Source organism: Oncorhynchus masou, chromosome 15, assembly GCF_036934945.1.
Source record: "Oncorhynchus masou masou isolate Uvic2021 chromosome 15, UVic_Omas_1.1, whole genome shotgun sequence".
Lineage (NCBI taxonomy): Eukaryota > Metazoa > Chordata > Actinopteri > Salmoniformes > Salmonidae > Oncorhynchus > Oncorhynchus masou.
Genome location: NC_088226.1, coordinates 57,883,737 through 57,899,894, shown reverse-complemented (window position 1 = coordinate 57,899,894; position 16,158 = coordinate 57,883,737). Strand labels below are relative to the sequence as shown.

The window sequence follows — 16,158 nt, the reverse complement described above, 5'->3', positions numbered from 1 at the left end:
TCTATAGAGACGTAGAGCCTCTACAGAGAGGTAAAGAGCCTCTGTATAGAGAAGCAAAGAGCCTCTATAGAGAAGTAAAGAGCCTCTATAGAGAAGTAAAGCGCCTCTATAGAGAAGTAAAGAGCCACTATAGAGAAGTAAAGAGCCACTATAGAGAAGTAAAGAGCCACTATAGAGAAGTAAAGAGCCTCTATAGAGAAGTAAAGAGCCACTATAGAGAAGCAAAGAGCCACTATAGAGAGGTAAAGAGCTTCTGTATAGAGAAGCAAAGAGCCTATGTAGAGAAGTAAAGAGCCTCTACAGAGAAGTAAAGAGCCTCTGTATAGAAAAGCAAAGAGCCTCTATAGAGAAGTACAGAGCCTCTACAGAGAAGTAAAGAGACTCTACAGAGAAGCAAAGAGCCTCTATAGAGAAGCAAAGAGCCTCTGTAGAGAAGCAAATAACCTCTATAGAGAAGTACAGAGCCTCTACAGAGAAGTAAAGAGCCTCTGTAGAGAAGCAAAGAGCCTCTGTAAAGAAGCAAATAGCCTCTACAGAGAAGTAGAGCCTCTATAGAGAAGTACAGAGCCTCTACAGAGAAGTAAAGAGCATCTGAAGAGAAGAAAAGAGCATCTGAAGAGAAGCAAAGAGCCTCTATAGAGAAGCAAAGAGCCTCTGTAGAGAAGTAAAGAACCACTATAGAGAAGTAAAGGGCCACTATAGAGAAGTAGAGCCTCTACAGAGAAGTAAAGAGCGTCTGAAGAGAAGCAAAGAGCATCTGAAGAGACGCAAAGAGCCTCTATAGAGAACAAAGTGCCCCTGTAGAGAAGTAAAGAACCACTATAGAGAAGTAAAGAGCCACTCTAGAGAAGTAAAGAGCCTCTATAGAGAAGCAAAGAGCCTCTATAGAGGAGTAAAGAGTCTCTATAGAGAAGAGCCACTATAGTGAAGTAAAGAGCCACTATAGAGAAGTAAAGAGCCACTATAGAGAAGTAAAGAGCCTCTGTAGAGAAGTAAAGAGCCTCTGTCGAGAAAGAGCCTCTGTAGAGAAAGAGCCTCTGTAGAGAAAGAGCCTCTGTAGAGAAAGAACCTCTGTAGAGAAGTAAATAACCTCTATAGCGAAGCAAAGATCTCCCATAGAGAAGTAAAGAAGTAAAGTAAAAACAAAAGTAATTTGAGGCTAAATTAATTGTGTTCTCAGTATATTCTTCATAATCCCACTAGTGCAATTGAAAGTACATATATCAATGTTTTTGAGCAGTTTCACACCTTTTCTCGCTCACAGATATGCACTGAGTGTGCAAAACATTAAGAAAACCTTCCCAATATTGCATTGAAATCCCCTCACCTCTCACCCCCTTTGCCCTCAGAATAGCCTCATTTGGTCAGGGTATGGACTCGACAGGTGTTGAAAACGTTCCACATGGATGCTGGCCCATGTTGAATCCAATGCTTCCCACAGTTGTGTCAAGTTGGCAAGATGTCCTTTGGGTGGTGGACCATTCTTGATACACATGGGAAACTTTTGAGTGTGAAAAACCCAGCATGTTGCAGTTCTTGATACACTCAAATTGGTGCGCCTGGCACCCACTACCATACCTCGTTCAAAGGCAGTTAAATCATTTGTCTTGCCCATTCACTCTCTGAATGGCACACACACACACTTCATTGTCTCAAAAATCCTTCTTTAACCTGACACTCATGCAGCCAACCGCTGTGACCAGGGGAATTGCCTGGGTCCCGGCGAGAGCTTTTGTGTCTTTTGCACCATTTCTTTGTTTAAGCTCCCTGCGATTGCTTGTTTTCTGCCGACCTGTGATGAATTAGACGGCAGCTCTGGCCCATTCTCTGGCGGGGCCCCAGGAGACTGCTGCTCCCCGTTCTGAGGGCTCAGACAGCCAGACCACACACACTCTACTGTACAGCGCCATAATGCAGCCTCTCCATCATCAGGCAAATTCATTTTCCAAGGCTTAGCAGTGGGTGGCGGCCACCGTGTGCCTCAGGGTCAGCAGGCAGATGCAGTGTGGGATAAGAGCTCAGAGAAAGGAGATTATAGAAGTCACAGGTTGGGAGATTGTGCTGGTTGGGCGGCACTGGTGGACCTTGGGGCCAGAGAGAGCCCAGTGTATCATGGAGGAGAGACAGCAGCAGGGAGCCATGTCCACCATATGTAATGTGAGAGAGTACAGATATAAATAGAGAAATAAATAGCTTTAAATAATTAACACTACTCAGCTTAAATCAAAGTTAATTCGTCACATGCTTCTACAGGTGTAGATTAACAGTGAAATGCTTACTTAAAGGTCCCTTGCCAACAATGCAGAGAGAAAGAAAATAGAGAAATAATACAAAAGTAAAACGTAATATTAAAAGTAATAATAGATACACAATGAGTAACAATAACTTGTCTGGAGGACCAGTACTGAGTCACTGTGCAGGGGTACGAGGTAATTGAGGTAGATATGTACATATAACTAGGGATAAAGTGACATAGTGAACAGTAGCAGCAACGTATGTAATGAGTCAAAAAAGTTAGTGCAAAATGGGTCAATTTTTTTATTTTTTTTTATTTTACCTTTATTTTACTAGGCAAGTCAGTTAAGAACCAATTCTTATTTTCAATGATGGCCTAGGAACACTGGGTTAACTGCCTGTTCAGGGGCAGAATGACAGATTTGTACCTTGTCAGCTCGGGGATTTGAACTTGCAACCTTTCGGTTACCAGTCCAACACTCTAAACACTAGGCTCGCCTGCCCCCTCACTTTGCAGATAACCAAATACTGTAGCTATCAGGACTAACTATTTAAATAACGATTTAGCAGTATTATGGCTCATTGGTAGAAGATGTTCTGGGTCCTCTTGGTTCCAGACTTGGTGCACCGGCACCGCTTGCCGTGCGGCAGCAGAGAGAACAGTCTGTGACTTGGGTGGCTGGAGTCTTTGACAATATTTTGGGTCTTTCATTTACACCAATATATATATATATATATATATATATATATATATATATATATATATATATATATATATATATATATATATATATATATATATATATATATATATATATATCTGGGAGAGATAACACCTCTATTGACACCAATATATTGACACCGATTGACACTTATATTGTCACCAATACACTGAGTGTACAAAACATCTTTCAATGACATAGACTGACCAGGTGAATCCAGGTGAAATGATCCCTTATCGATGTCACCTGTTACCCACTTCAATCAGTGTAGATGAAGGCAAGGAGAAAGGTTCAATAATCATTTCTAAGCCTTGAGACAATGGATTGTGCATGTGTGCCATTCAGAGGGTGAATGGGCTAGACAAAAGAGTTAAGAGCATTTGAACAGGGTATGGTAGTAGGTGCCAGGTGCACCGGTCCATGTCAAGAACTGCAACACTGCTGTGTATCAAGAATGGTCCACCACCCAAAGGATTTCCAGCCAACTTGACACAACTGTGGAAAGCCTTTTTTTTATTTAAAAAAAATTATTTCACCTTTATTTAACCAGGTAGGCCAGCTGAGAACAAGTTCTCATTTACAACTGTGACCTGGCCAAGATAAAGCAAAGCAGTGCAACAAAAACAACACAGAGTTACACATGGGACAAAATATTGTACAGTATTGTACAATAGAAAAATCTGTATACAGTGTGTGAAAATGAAGTAAGGAGGTAAGGCAATAAATAGGCCAATAGTGGCAAAGTAATTACAATTTATCAATTTACGCTGTAGTTATATATGTGCAGATGAAGATATGCAAATAGAAATACTGGTGTGAAAAAGAACAGAAAAACAAAAACAAATATGGGGATGAGGTAGGTAGTTGGTTGGATGGGCTATTTACAGATGGGCTGTGTACAGTTGCAGCGATCGGTAAGCTGCTCTGACAGCTGACGAGTCAACATGGGCCAGCATCCTTGTGGAACGCTTTCGACACCTGTAGAGTCCATACCCTAACAAATTGTTGCTGTTCTGAGGGCAAAAGGGGTGTGTGGAGGGGAGGGGGGGTAAAACTCAATATTATGAAGGTGTTCCGAATGTTTTGTACACTCAGTGTATATCTCTGGGGGGTGAAACTGCTCAAAACCTTTGGTATACAACAAGTACGTCGCTATGGACAGGTGGGATTGTGAAGAACATACTGAGAACATGATTTCATTTAGCCTCATATTCCTTATATACCTCATATACTGCTAAAATATTAGGAGCAGGCCTCAGTAAATGTATTTATAGCTTGAGCATGACAAAGATTGTTCTCCATATGGTGCCATACATAACAAAACATTTCATTTTATACTCCAGCGTGCATTGTGAAAATCATATTCATAGTGTGTTTGCAAAGCACACACAAGCATGTGAATATACATATGCCTGTTTACTGAATGCATCGGCCCAAAATAATGACATGTTGTTTTGTACTCCAGAATGGGTAATAGGATGCTATGGGTCAAGAGATTGCTTATATTATACAACTCTGTCTTATCTGTCAGCTTTCTACAGTTATTAGGCCATGAAGGGAGTCTACTACATAGTAGTTTTATGCTATGAAAGCGTAATTACATTTGCATTATTGCAGTCTATTCTTTGGGAAAATTGTGGATTTACACCCTATTATGATTGCACTGAGAAAGAGGCCAGCCATATGCAAAATAAGTATTTATTATGCTAATTAAACAATCAAATCGACAAGGAGCACTGGACCCATATTGGAGAGGACCACAGTCATTATGTACACAAGGACAGTCTCTCAGTGAAGCAAGAAATAAGCATTCATAACTGATGTTTTCATTTAGTTGATTTTAAAAACTATATAATCGTATATATTGTAGTTGTTCAAATGTGAAGGTAAAACTGTTTTGGTATAGATTAAGTTAGCAAGAAATCTACAAAATGTTGCTACTGAACATTACAATCCTATCCATTGTAATATGATGAAGTCCAGCCTAAAAAAGGGAGCTCTATTTTAGATGATGGTGATGGTGAGTTTTTATATGGTAGATATTTTATAAAATGTGATTCAGTGTCGTGGTCTGTATGCAGCAACCCTGGGAGAACAAATGAGGCTTGTGCCAAAGGGGGGATTCTGTCTGAGCTGGAATCCCATGGATAATGTGACACACAGCAACTCAAGGTAAGGCAGCCCTGAGCCCAGGCAGGCAGGCAGGCAGCCCAGTCAGGCAGGCAGCCCAGTCAGTCAGACAGGTAGGCAGGCAGCCCAGTCAGGCAGCCAGGCTGGCTTTCCCACTGAGGTGTAGTTCTGCACGGAGCCCTTCAGGTGGTCACAAACACTATGTCAAACAGCTCATTAGCTTCAGCTGTAGCATTAATCACTCTGTGGAATCGTCCTGCATCATGTTTTGGACCCCAGTCTAAACCCACTTTCATCAATGACACAGTCAGGGCTGAATTGAATGGGAGTGTGGTTAGGCAGGGCCCTACATGGAACATATGCATTCAGCCCATGTAGTGCAGCGCTCTGGAACATAACATTATGTGACTTTGATTATACACTTCCTGCTCATGTGATTGACCTAACAAAGCACTCTCGACTGCCATTTTCCTTTCACACCCCTCCTCCTATCTATCCCAGGGGATCGGGAACATGTTTCTTTACCGTTTCATTTTGATTTCTTTTGTAGCTCAGGAAGTGCACCTGCTGAACATTATTTTCAATAAGCATCATCATGTATCATTGTAAGGACACATGCTCTAATCAAGTCAACCATCTGGCCGGCTGCTTATGCGCCATCAAGCTTAAATGCTTTACATCTGTTGATCAAATGGATGTTTCATTGTTTTCAGAGAACTCTCCGTAGCCCTTTCCTGCAGTCAATGACCAAAAGCACCCTCTTTGGCCTCATGAGTGGAATGTTATTCATTTTTTTCATATTTTCATAATTAATAAAGATTATATAAAATAACATAAAACAAAAATCTGGTGTTTCTATGTCAAACAGTTTTGCTTACATTTCATTCTTCTGTGATGTACACTACCGTTCAAAAGTTTGGGTCACTTAGAAATGTCATTGTGTTGAAAGAAAAGCTCATTTTTGTCCATTAAAATAACATCAAACTGATCAGAAATACAGTGTAGACATTATTAATGTTGTAAATGACAATTGAAGCTGGAAACGGCATATTCTTTATGGAATATCTACATAGGCGTACAGAGGCCCATTATCAGCAACCATTACTCCTGTGTTCCAATGGCATGTTGTGTTAGCTAATCCAAGTTTATCATTTTAAAAGGCTAATTGATCATTAGAAAATCATTTTGCAATTATGTTAGCACAGCTGAAAATTGTTGTTCTGATAAAAGAAGCAATAAAACTAGCCTTCTTTAGACTAGTTGAGTATCTGGAGCACCAGCATTTGTGGGTTCGATTACGGGCTCAAAATGGACAAAAACAAAGACCTTTCTTCTGAAACTCATCAGTCTATTCTTGGGAAATGAAGGCTATTCCATGCAAGAAATTGCCAAGAAACTGAAGATCTCATACAATGCTGTGTACTACTCCCTTCACAGAACAGTGCAAACTGGCTCTAACCAGAATAGAAAGAGGAGTGGGAGGCCCTGGTGCACAGCTGAGCAAGAGGATAAGTACATTAGAGTGTCTAGTTTGAGAAACAGACGCCTCACAAGACCTCAACTGGCAGCTAAATAATACCTGTGAAACACCAGTCTCAATGTCAACAGAGTTGAGTTGCAGAGTTGCAAAGAAAAACCCACATCTCAGACTGGCCAATAAAAAGAAAAGATTAAGATTAAGAACACAGACACTGGACATAGGAACACTGTAAAAAAAGTGTTATGGTCAGACTAATCTAAGTTTGAGGTGTTCTGATCACAAACAATAACATTCGTGAGACAGAAAAAAATGAAAAAAATGCTGGAGGATTGCTTGACGCCATCTGTCAAGCATGGTGGAGGCAATGTGATGTTCTTGGGGTGCTTTGGTGGTGGTAAAGTGGGAGATTTGTACAGGGTAAAAAGGATCTTGAAGAAGGAAGGCTATCACTCCATTTTGCAACGACATACCCTGTGGACGGTGCTTAATTGGAGACAATTTCCTCCTACAACAGGACAATGACCCAAAGCACAGCTCCAAACAATGCAATAACTATTTATAGGGAAGAAGCAGTCAGCTGGTATTCTGTCTATAATGGAGTTGCCAACACAGTCACCGGATCTCAACCCGATGGAGCAGCTTGACCGTAAGGTACATAAGAAGTGCCTATTAAGTCAATCCAACTTGTGGGAGGTGCTTCAGGAAGCATGGGATGAAATCTCTTCAGATTAACTCAACAAATTGAGAACTAGAATGCCAAAGGTCTGACAAAGGCTGTAATTGCTGCAAATGGAGGATGCTTTGACGAAAGCAAAGTTTGAAGGACACTATTTCAATTAAAAATCATTATTTATAACCTTGTCAACGTCATGACTATGTTTCCTACTACAACTCATTTCATGTATGTTTTCATGGAAAACAAGGACATTTCTACGTGACCCCAAACCTTTGAACGGTATTATATATAAAGTCTAAATCTGACATATATAGACCACCAAATGCTAACAGTCAGTATCTGGATAACAAGTGTGAAATGGTTGATAAAGTATGTGATATCAACAGAGAGGTATATATATATTTTTATATTTAAATATTGACTGGCTTTCATCAAGCTGCCCACTCAAGGAAAAGCTTCAAACTGTAACCAGTGCCTGCAACCTTGTTCAGGTTATCAGTCAACCTACCAGGGTAGTTACAAACAGCACAGGAATGAAATCATCAACATGTATTGATCACATCTTCGCTAATGCTGCAGAAATTTGCTTGAAAGCAGTATCCAGATCCATCGGATGTAGTGATCACAATATAGTAGTCATATATAGGAAAACCAAAGTTCCAAAGGCCGGGCCTAACATAGTGTATAAGAGGTCATACAATAAGTTTTGTAGTTATTCCTATGTTATTGATGTAAAGAATATCTGTTGGTCGTGGTGTGTAATGAGGAGCAAACAGAAACTGAAATAGCTTATGCACCCGTTAAGAAAATGACTGTAATTTTTTATAAAATCCCTGTGGATTGATGAGGAATTGAACAATTGCATGGTTGCATGGTTGAGAGGGATGAGAGGGATGAGGCAAAATGAATGGCAAATAAGTCTGGCTGCTCAACCGATTGGCAAACTTATTGCAAATTGAGAGATCACGTGACCAAATTGAATAAAAATAAGAAGAAACTACACTATGAAACCAAGATAAATGAAATAAAGAATGATAGTAAAAAGCTTTGGAGCACCTTAAATTAATTTCTGTGAAAAAAGGCAATCTCAGCTCCATCATTCAATAAAACAGATGGTCCATTCATCACAAAACCAACTGATATTAATGTTTTTTTTTCATTGGCAAGACTAGCAAACTTATGCATAACATGCCAGCAATAAATACAGAAACAAATGTCACTATACATCCAAGTACAGTGGGGCAAAAAATTATTTAGTCAGCCACAAATTGTGCAAGTTCTCCCACTTAAAAAGATGAGAGGCCTGTAATTTTCATCAAAGGTACACTTCAACTATGACAGACAAAACGAGAAAAAAAATCCAGAAAATCACATTGTAGGATTTTTAATGAATTTATTTGAAGATTATGGTGGAAAATAAGTATTTGGTCAATAACAAAAGTTTATCTCAATACTTTGTTATATACTCTTTGTTGGCAATGACAGAGGTCAACCGTTTTCTGTAAGTCTTCACAAGGTTTTCACACACGGTTGCTGGTATTTTGGCCCATTCCTCCATGCAGATCTCCTCTAGAGCGGTGATGTTTTGGGGCTGTTGCTGGGCAACACAGACTTTCAACTCTCTCCAAAGATGTTCTATGAGGCTGAGATCTGGAGACTGGCTAGGCCACTCCAGGACCTTGAAATGCTTCTTTTGAAGCCACTCCTTCATTGCCCGGGCGGTGTATTTGGGATCATTGTCATGCTGAAAGACCCAGCCACGTTTCATCTTCAATGTCCTTGCTGATGGAAGGAGGTTTTCACTCAAAATCTCACGATACATGGCCCCATTCATTCTTTCCTTTACACGGATCAGTCGTCCTGGTCCCTTTGCAGAAAACAGCCCCAAAGCATGATGTTTCCACCCCCATGCTTCACAGTAGGTATGGTGTTCTTTGGATGCAACTCCTCAGCATTCTTTGTCCTCCAAACACGACGAGTTGAGTTTTTACCAAAAAGTTATATTTTGGTTTCATCTGACCATATGACATTCTCCCAATCTTCTTGTGGATCATCCAAATGCTCTCTAGCAAACTTCAGACGTGCCTGGACATGTACTGGCTTAAGCAGGGGGACACGTCTGGCACTGCAGGATTTGAGTCCCTGGCGGCGTAGTGTGTTACTGATGGTAGGCTTTGTTACTTTGGTCCCAGCTCTCTGCAGGTCATTCACTAGGTCCCCCCGTGCGGTTCTGGGATTTTTGCTCACCGTTCTTGTGATGATTTTGACCCCACGGGGTGAGATCTTGCGTGGAGCCCCAGATCGAGGGAGATTATCAGTGGTCTTGTATGTCTTCCATTTCCTAATAATTGCTCCCACAGTTGATTTCTTCAAACCAAGCTGCTTACCTATTGCAGATTCAGTCTTCCCAGCCTGGTGCAGGTCTACAATTTTGTTTCTGGTGTCCTTTGACAGCTCTCTGGTCTTGGCCATAGTGGAGTTTGGAGTGTGACTGTTTGAGGTTGTGGACAAGTTCAAACAGGTGCCATTAATACAGGTAACGAGTGGAGGACAGAGGAGCCTCTTAAAGAAGAAGTTACAGGTCTGTGAGACCCAGAAATCTTGCTTGTTTGTAGGTGACCAACTACTTATTTTCCACCATAATTTGCAAATAAATTCAGAAAAAATCCTACAATGTGATTTTCTGGATTTTTTTTCTCATTTTGTCCGTCATAGTTGAAGTGTACCTATGATAAAAATTACAGTCCTCTCAAATCTTTTTTAAGTTGGTGGCTGACTAAATTGGTGGCTGACTAAATACTTTTTTGCCCCACTGTATATCTGACCAAATTATGAAAGACAAGATTTGTAATTTTAAATTCCGTAAAGTTACTGTGGAAGAGGGGAAAAAATATTGTTGTCTATCAACAATGACAAGCCACCGGGGTCTGACAACTTGGATGGAAAATAACTGAGGATAATAGCGGACGATATTGCCACTCCTATTTGCCACATCTTCAATTTAAGACTAGAAAGTGTGTGCCCTCAGACTTGGAGGGAAGCAAAAGTCATTCTGCTACCTAAGAATAGTAAAGCCCCCTTTACTGGCATAAATAGCTGACCAATCAGCCTGTTACCAACCCTTAGTAAACCTCTGGAAAAAATGGGGTTTGACCAGATACAATACTATTTTACAGTAAACAAATTGACAACAAACTTTCAGTATGCTTATAGAGATGGATATTCAAAAAGCACAGCACTTACACAAATGACTGATGATTGGCAGAGAGAAATTGATGATAAATAAATTGTGGCGGCTGTTTTGTTACACTTGAGTGCGGCCTTTGACATTATCGATCATAGTCTGCTGCTGGCAAAACTTGTGTTATGGCTTTACACACCCTGCCATATCGTGGATGAAGAGTTACCTGTCTAACAGAACACAGAAGGTGTTCTTTAATGGAAGACTTTCCAACATAATCCAGGTAGAATCAGGAATTCCCCAGGGTAGCTGTCTAGGCCCATTATGTTTTTCAATATTTACTAATGACATGCCACTGGCTCAACACTATACATGTCAGCTACTACAGCAACTGAAATGACTGCAACACTTAACAAATAGTTGCAGTTAATTTCAGAGTGGGTGGCAGGAATTAGTTAGTCCTAAATATTTCTAAAACTAAAAGCATTGTATTTGGTACAAATCATTCACTAAACCCTAAACCTCAACAAAATCTTGTAATAAATAATGTGGAAATTGAGCAAGTTGAGGTGACTAAACTGCTGGGAGTTATGCTGGATTGTAAACTGTCATGGTCAAAACATATTGATACAACAGTAGCTAAGATGGGGAAAAGTATGTCTATGATGAGGTGCTGCTCTACCTTCTTGATAGCACTGTCAACAAGGCAGGTCCTACAGGCCCTAGTTTTGTTGCACCTGGACGATTGTTTTGTCATCTGGTCAGGTGCCACAAAAAAATTACTTAGGAGAATTGCAATTGGTTCAGAACAGAACAACACGGATGGCCCTTGGATGCACACAGAGAGCTAATATTAATAATATGTATGTCAATCTCTCCTTGCTCAAAGTGGAGGAGAGATTGACTTCATCACTGCTTGTATTTATGAGAGGTATTGACATGTTGAATGCACCGAGCTGCCTGTTTGAACTACTGACACACAGCTCGGACACACATGCATACCCCACAAGACATGCCACCAGAGGTCTCTTCACAGTCCCCATGTCCAGAACAGACGATGGAAGGCACACAGTACTACATAGAGCCATGACTACATGGAACTCTATTCCACATGAAGTAACTGATGCAAGCAGTACAATTTAAAAAACAGATAAAAAACACCTGGAACAGTGAGGACTGTGAAGCAACACAAACATAGGCACAGATACATGCATACACACACACACAAGATAGCATACGCACTATACACACACATACACAGATTTTGTACTGTATATATGTGGTAGTGGTGGAGTGTGTGAATGTATGTTTTTAAAATTGTATAAACTTCCTTAATTTTGCTGCACCCCAGGAAGAGTAGCTGCTGCCTCCATAATAAATACAAATACAAATGGTACAGGTGTTTTATTTTTTAAAGCCCATAACCATGTGTGTGAGGTGTATACTTTTATTTCAAAGTAGATTTGTTTAAGACTACCAATAATCACTTTGTGTGACACTGATTTAGCCCACAGCAGTAAAAGGTTTTAACCTTTGAGGCTCTCTAAACTTTTTTGGCTGTCCTACACAAGCTTTATTGATGTTGTTGTGTTTTTATGGCACAATGATAGGTAGGTGGGCGCAGAGGTGATTCAGATCATTACAAAAGAGGATAATGATCCACGTTTACCTCAAGATCAGGCAGGCTTTGAATGGTAATCTTTACGGCACTGTTTGTGGTCTATGGAAATGCAGGCACTGCATTGTGGGATTTAGTGAGGCACCTGTCATCAGTCACTGATATGTTATGCACATCTCCAGTTCTTAAAGAGAGATTTAGGCTTAAGTTATCAAGAGAGAGGCTCACACTTTTTTATAGTTGATGTCTAGGCCGCATATTTGGCACAGTTGAATTGTGGGACATATCTAAGTATAGTGGCAATGCATGGAATCAAGACATTGAGAGTCCATGAGACCAACTTGATGCATACATTTAAACCACTCCCAGAGGGCCAGCATCACTAAAGAATATGAAAGGATGTCTTTGACATTACAATGAATTATTCCACTTATTTAGAGCATTAGTCCCAAAGTCTCTGAATGGCTGTAAAAACTCTCAGCCCCCTTAAACAGATAGCCTTGCCAGTAATGTCACGTGTTCCTTCAATGAACTCTAAATAAGTCATGGGCTGGTTGACATGTGAAAGGGGAGGCTGCTGCATACATACACCCGTCTGCTGCTGCATACATACACCAGTTTGCTGCTGCATACATACACCAGTCTGCTGCTGCATACATACACCAGTTTGCTGCTGCATACATACACCAGTCTGCTGCCAACCAGCACAAACGCCAATGAATGAATTCATTAATTAAATAAACATGTATTTCATATTTATTGTATTTATTTCAAGAAAAGCCATGCGTTCTTGCTGGGATTAATAATGCATTGGATTCAATAATAAGGTCATCAGCAGACTGTAGTTTACACTGAAGCGTGTCCAATTCTAGAACACACACCAGGGTTCCAGAACACACACCAGGGTTCCAGAACACACACCAGGGTTCCAGAACACACACCAGGGTTCCAGAACACACACCATGGTGAGCTCTTTTCAATACCACAGGCCCATTCATTAAGCTCCTTGCACAAAGCTCTCCCCCCTCCCCCCATAAAGGCCTGTTTGGGTTATGAATATCATACAGAATTGCTCTCTCGTACAAGGTGATGCAATATCATGAGGCTCTTTGAAAAGTTTACATTTATATGAAATAATATATTTCTATATGTCCTGGCATTGACTATGCACTTTTGTATATTTCAAATCGGTATGATGTATTTACTGCACACATAGTCCATACAATACGTGCATATAAAGTACATGCGGTGGTCCCGTCTCTTGGTCTTTCATCGCAGTGGTATTATACTGAAGTCAAACACAACACACACAATGCAGTGTAATTCTGTCCTGTATTATCAACAGAGAAGAAGCCTCTCAGCTACACTTTTAATCACTTTCTTGGATTGATTATCCATGTGTAAAAAAGTGCCCACATTGCACTAAAAATGTCACTGTAAATATTTGACAAATAGCCACTCTCCAGCCTCCTCCAAAAACTTAACTTTGCAAATGAGTGCATATACATATACAGTAAACAGCATGTGTATATTGGCATGTTCCATCATACATGCATGCATTAAACCAAATCAGAGAGAGAGAGAGAGAGAGAGAGAGAGAGAGAGAAAGAGAGAGAGAGAGAGAGAGAAAGAAAGAAAGAAAGAAAGAGAGGTAGAGAGAGAGACAAATAAAATGAGAGGGAGAGAGAGAGTAAGAGAGAGATAAAGAGAGAAAAATATAGAAAGAGAGAGGGAGAGGGAGAGTAAGAGAGAGAGAGAGAGAGAGAGAGAGCAAAATAGAGAAAGAGAGAGAAAATGAGAGAGAGAGATAGAGCAAGAGAGGGAGAGAGAAAGGGAGAGAGGTAGAGAGAGAGAGAAAGTGAAAATGAGAGAGAGGGAGGAAGGGAGAGAGATAAGGTGAGTGAGAGAGATAGAGAAAGAAAGAAAGAAAATAAGAGAAAGAGAGCGGGAGAGAGAGCGAGAGAGAGAAAGAGACAGAGTTAGAAAAAAAAGAGAGTGAGAGAGAGAGAGAGTGAGCGAGAGAGAAAAAGAGCGTGCGAGAGAGAGAGAGAGAGAGAGAGAGAGAGATGGTCACTGACAGAATCCATTCTGTGATATTGATTTTCACAGTAGAAAGTAAAGGTGCTTTAAAATGTGTCATGTCAGACTGATGCACCATCTTAACTGTTGATTCCCTCATTGATATACAGTTATTCAGTTATACAGTTACCAAAGTCACAATACTGCAATGTCGGGAAAAAATACAAATAAACACAACAAAGACTTGTGTATTATTCATTTGGATGCATGCTTTGTGAAAGAAGATCTTGTGGGTTCCTCAGGTTGACAAAAACAAAGTTTTGCTGAATAAGGAAATGTTATTCAGTAGCTATCTCAAAGTCCTCTGTAATGTGTCTGTATAGAGTGATGGGGCCGTTTGTAATCGAAAACAGAGGGAATTGCATGCAGATCCCCACTGGGCACAGACGTCAATTCAACATTTCTTCCACGTTGGTTCAATGTAATTTCATTGAAATGATGTGGAAACAACATTGATTCAACCAGTGACGGATGGGAAATTAGTGTCTGTACCTGTACCTGTAACAAGTCTATTATGCTCCCGATTCGATTTACCACACCAAAATATATCTGCATACACATAAATATGCAAATCACATCCGATTAAATTTTTCTCCATCTGAATAATTTGGGATTATCAGTAGTAGACAGGATCTAAATCTACTTTTTTCTCTTGGCCTTGCTGCAGTCTGAGTTCCCTCTCCCCACACTCACACAAACACTCACACAAAGGGAATGAAACACATTGCTCACCCAGCGCCTGATGAAATTCAGCCGACACTGGGGTCATGGAGTTGTGTGGGAGACCATTGATGTTGAGCGCCCCCATCTGGTGAATCTGGGTGGCGGGGAAGGCCACGCTGGGAGTCAGGTAGCCCCCGTGGCTCGCTGCCATGATGGCTGCCTGTTGCTGCATGAGCTGGGGGAACAGGAGGGAGAGATAGGGAGTGAGATTAGTATGGATGATGGGAGAACAGAGAAAGATGAATGGATGGTGGGAGTACAGAGAAAGATTAGTATGGATGGTGGGGGAACAGAAACATATTAGTATGGATGGTGGGAGTACAGAGAAAGATTAGTATAGATGGTGGGAGAACAGAGAAAGATTAGTATGGATGGTGGGAGAACAGAGAAAGATTAGTATGGATGGTGGGAGAACAGAGACATATTAGTATGGATGGTGGGAGTACAGAGAAAGATTAGTATGGATGGTGGGAGAACAGAGAAAGATTAGTATGGATGGTGGGAGAACAGAGAAAGATGAATGGATGGTGGGAGAACAGAGACAGATTAGTATGGATGGTGGGAGAATAGAGACATATTAGTATGGATGGTGGGAGAACAGAGAAAGAAAAGGAAATGAGGGATGGGTGGTGAGAGAGATCATTTGAATAAAGCGAGAGAGAGAAAAGATAGAGAGGAAAGGATGGAGAAAGATGGAGAGAGAGAGAGAGAGAGAGAGAGAGAGAGAGAGACAGAGAGAGAGAGAGAGAGAGAGAGAGAGAGAGAGAGAGACAGAGAGAGAGGGAGAGAGAGAGAGAGACAGAGAGAGAGAGAGAGAGAGAGAGAGAGAGAGAGAGAGAGACAGAGAGAGAGAGAGACAGAGAGAGAGAGAGACAAGGCAAGAAGGGCATTCTATGCCATCAAAAGGAACATAAATTTCAACATACCAATTAGGATTTGGCTAAAAATACTTGAATCAGTCATAGAGCCCATTGCCCTTTATGGTTGTGAGGTCTGGGGTCCGCTCACCAACCAAGACTTCACAAAATGGGACAAACACCAAATTGAGACGCTGCACGCAGAATTCTGCAAAAATAACCTTGGTGTACAACGTAGAACACCAAATAATGCATGCAGAGCAGAATTAGGCCGATACCCACTAATTATCAAAATCCAGAAAAGAGCTGTTAAATTCTATAACCACCTAAAAGGAAGCGATTCCCAAACCTTCCACAACAAAGCCATCACCTACAGAGAGATGAACCTGGAGAAGAGTCCCCTAAGCAAGCTGGTCCTGGGGCTCTGTTCACAAACACACCCTACAGAGCCCCATGA

At 40.8% G+C, this 16,158-nt stretch overlaps 1 protein-coding gene across 5 annotated transcripts in view; it reads right to left on the bottom strand.

Moving 5' to 3' along the window:
- Positions 1–16,158, bottom strand: part of LOC135556534 (CUGBP Elav-like family member 5) — a 381,570-nt gene that overhangs the window by 32,795 nt on the left and 332,617 nt on the right. For all 5 annotated transcript variants that reach the window (XM_064989822.1, XM_064989824.1, XM_064989823.1 and 2 more), the window contains exon 8: positions 14,854–15,019. In XM_064989822.1, coding sequence (XP_064845894.1) covers positions 14,854–15,019 — 166 coding nt within the window. The remainder of the gene's footprint in view (positions 1–14,853; positions 15,020–16,158) is intronic.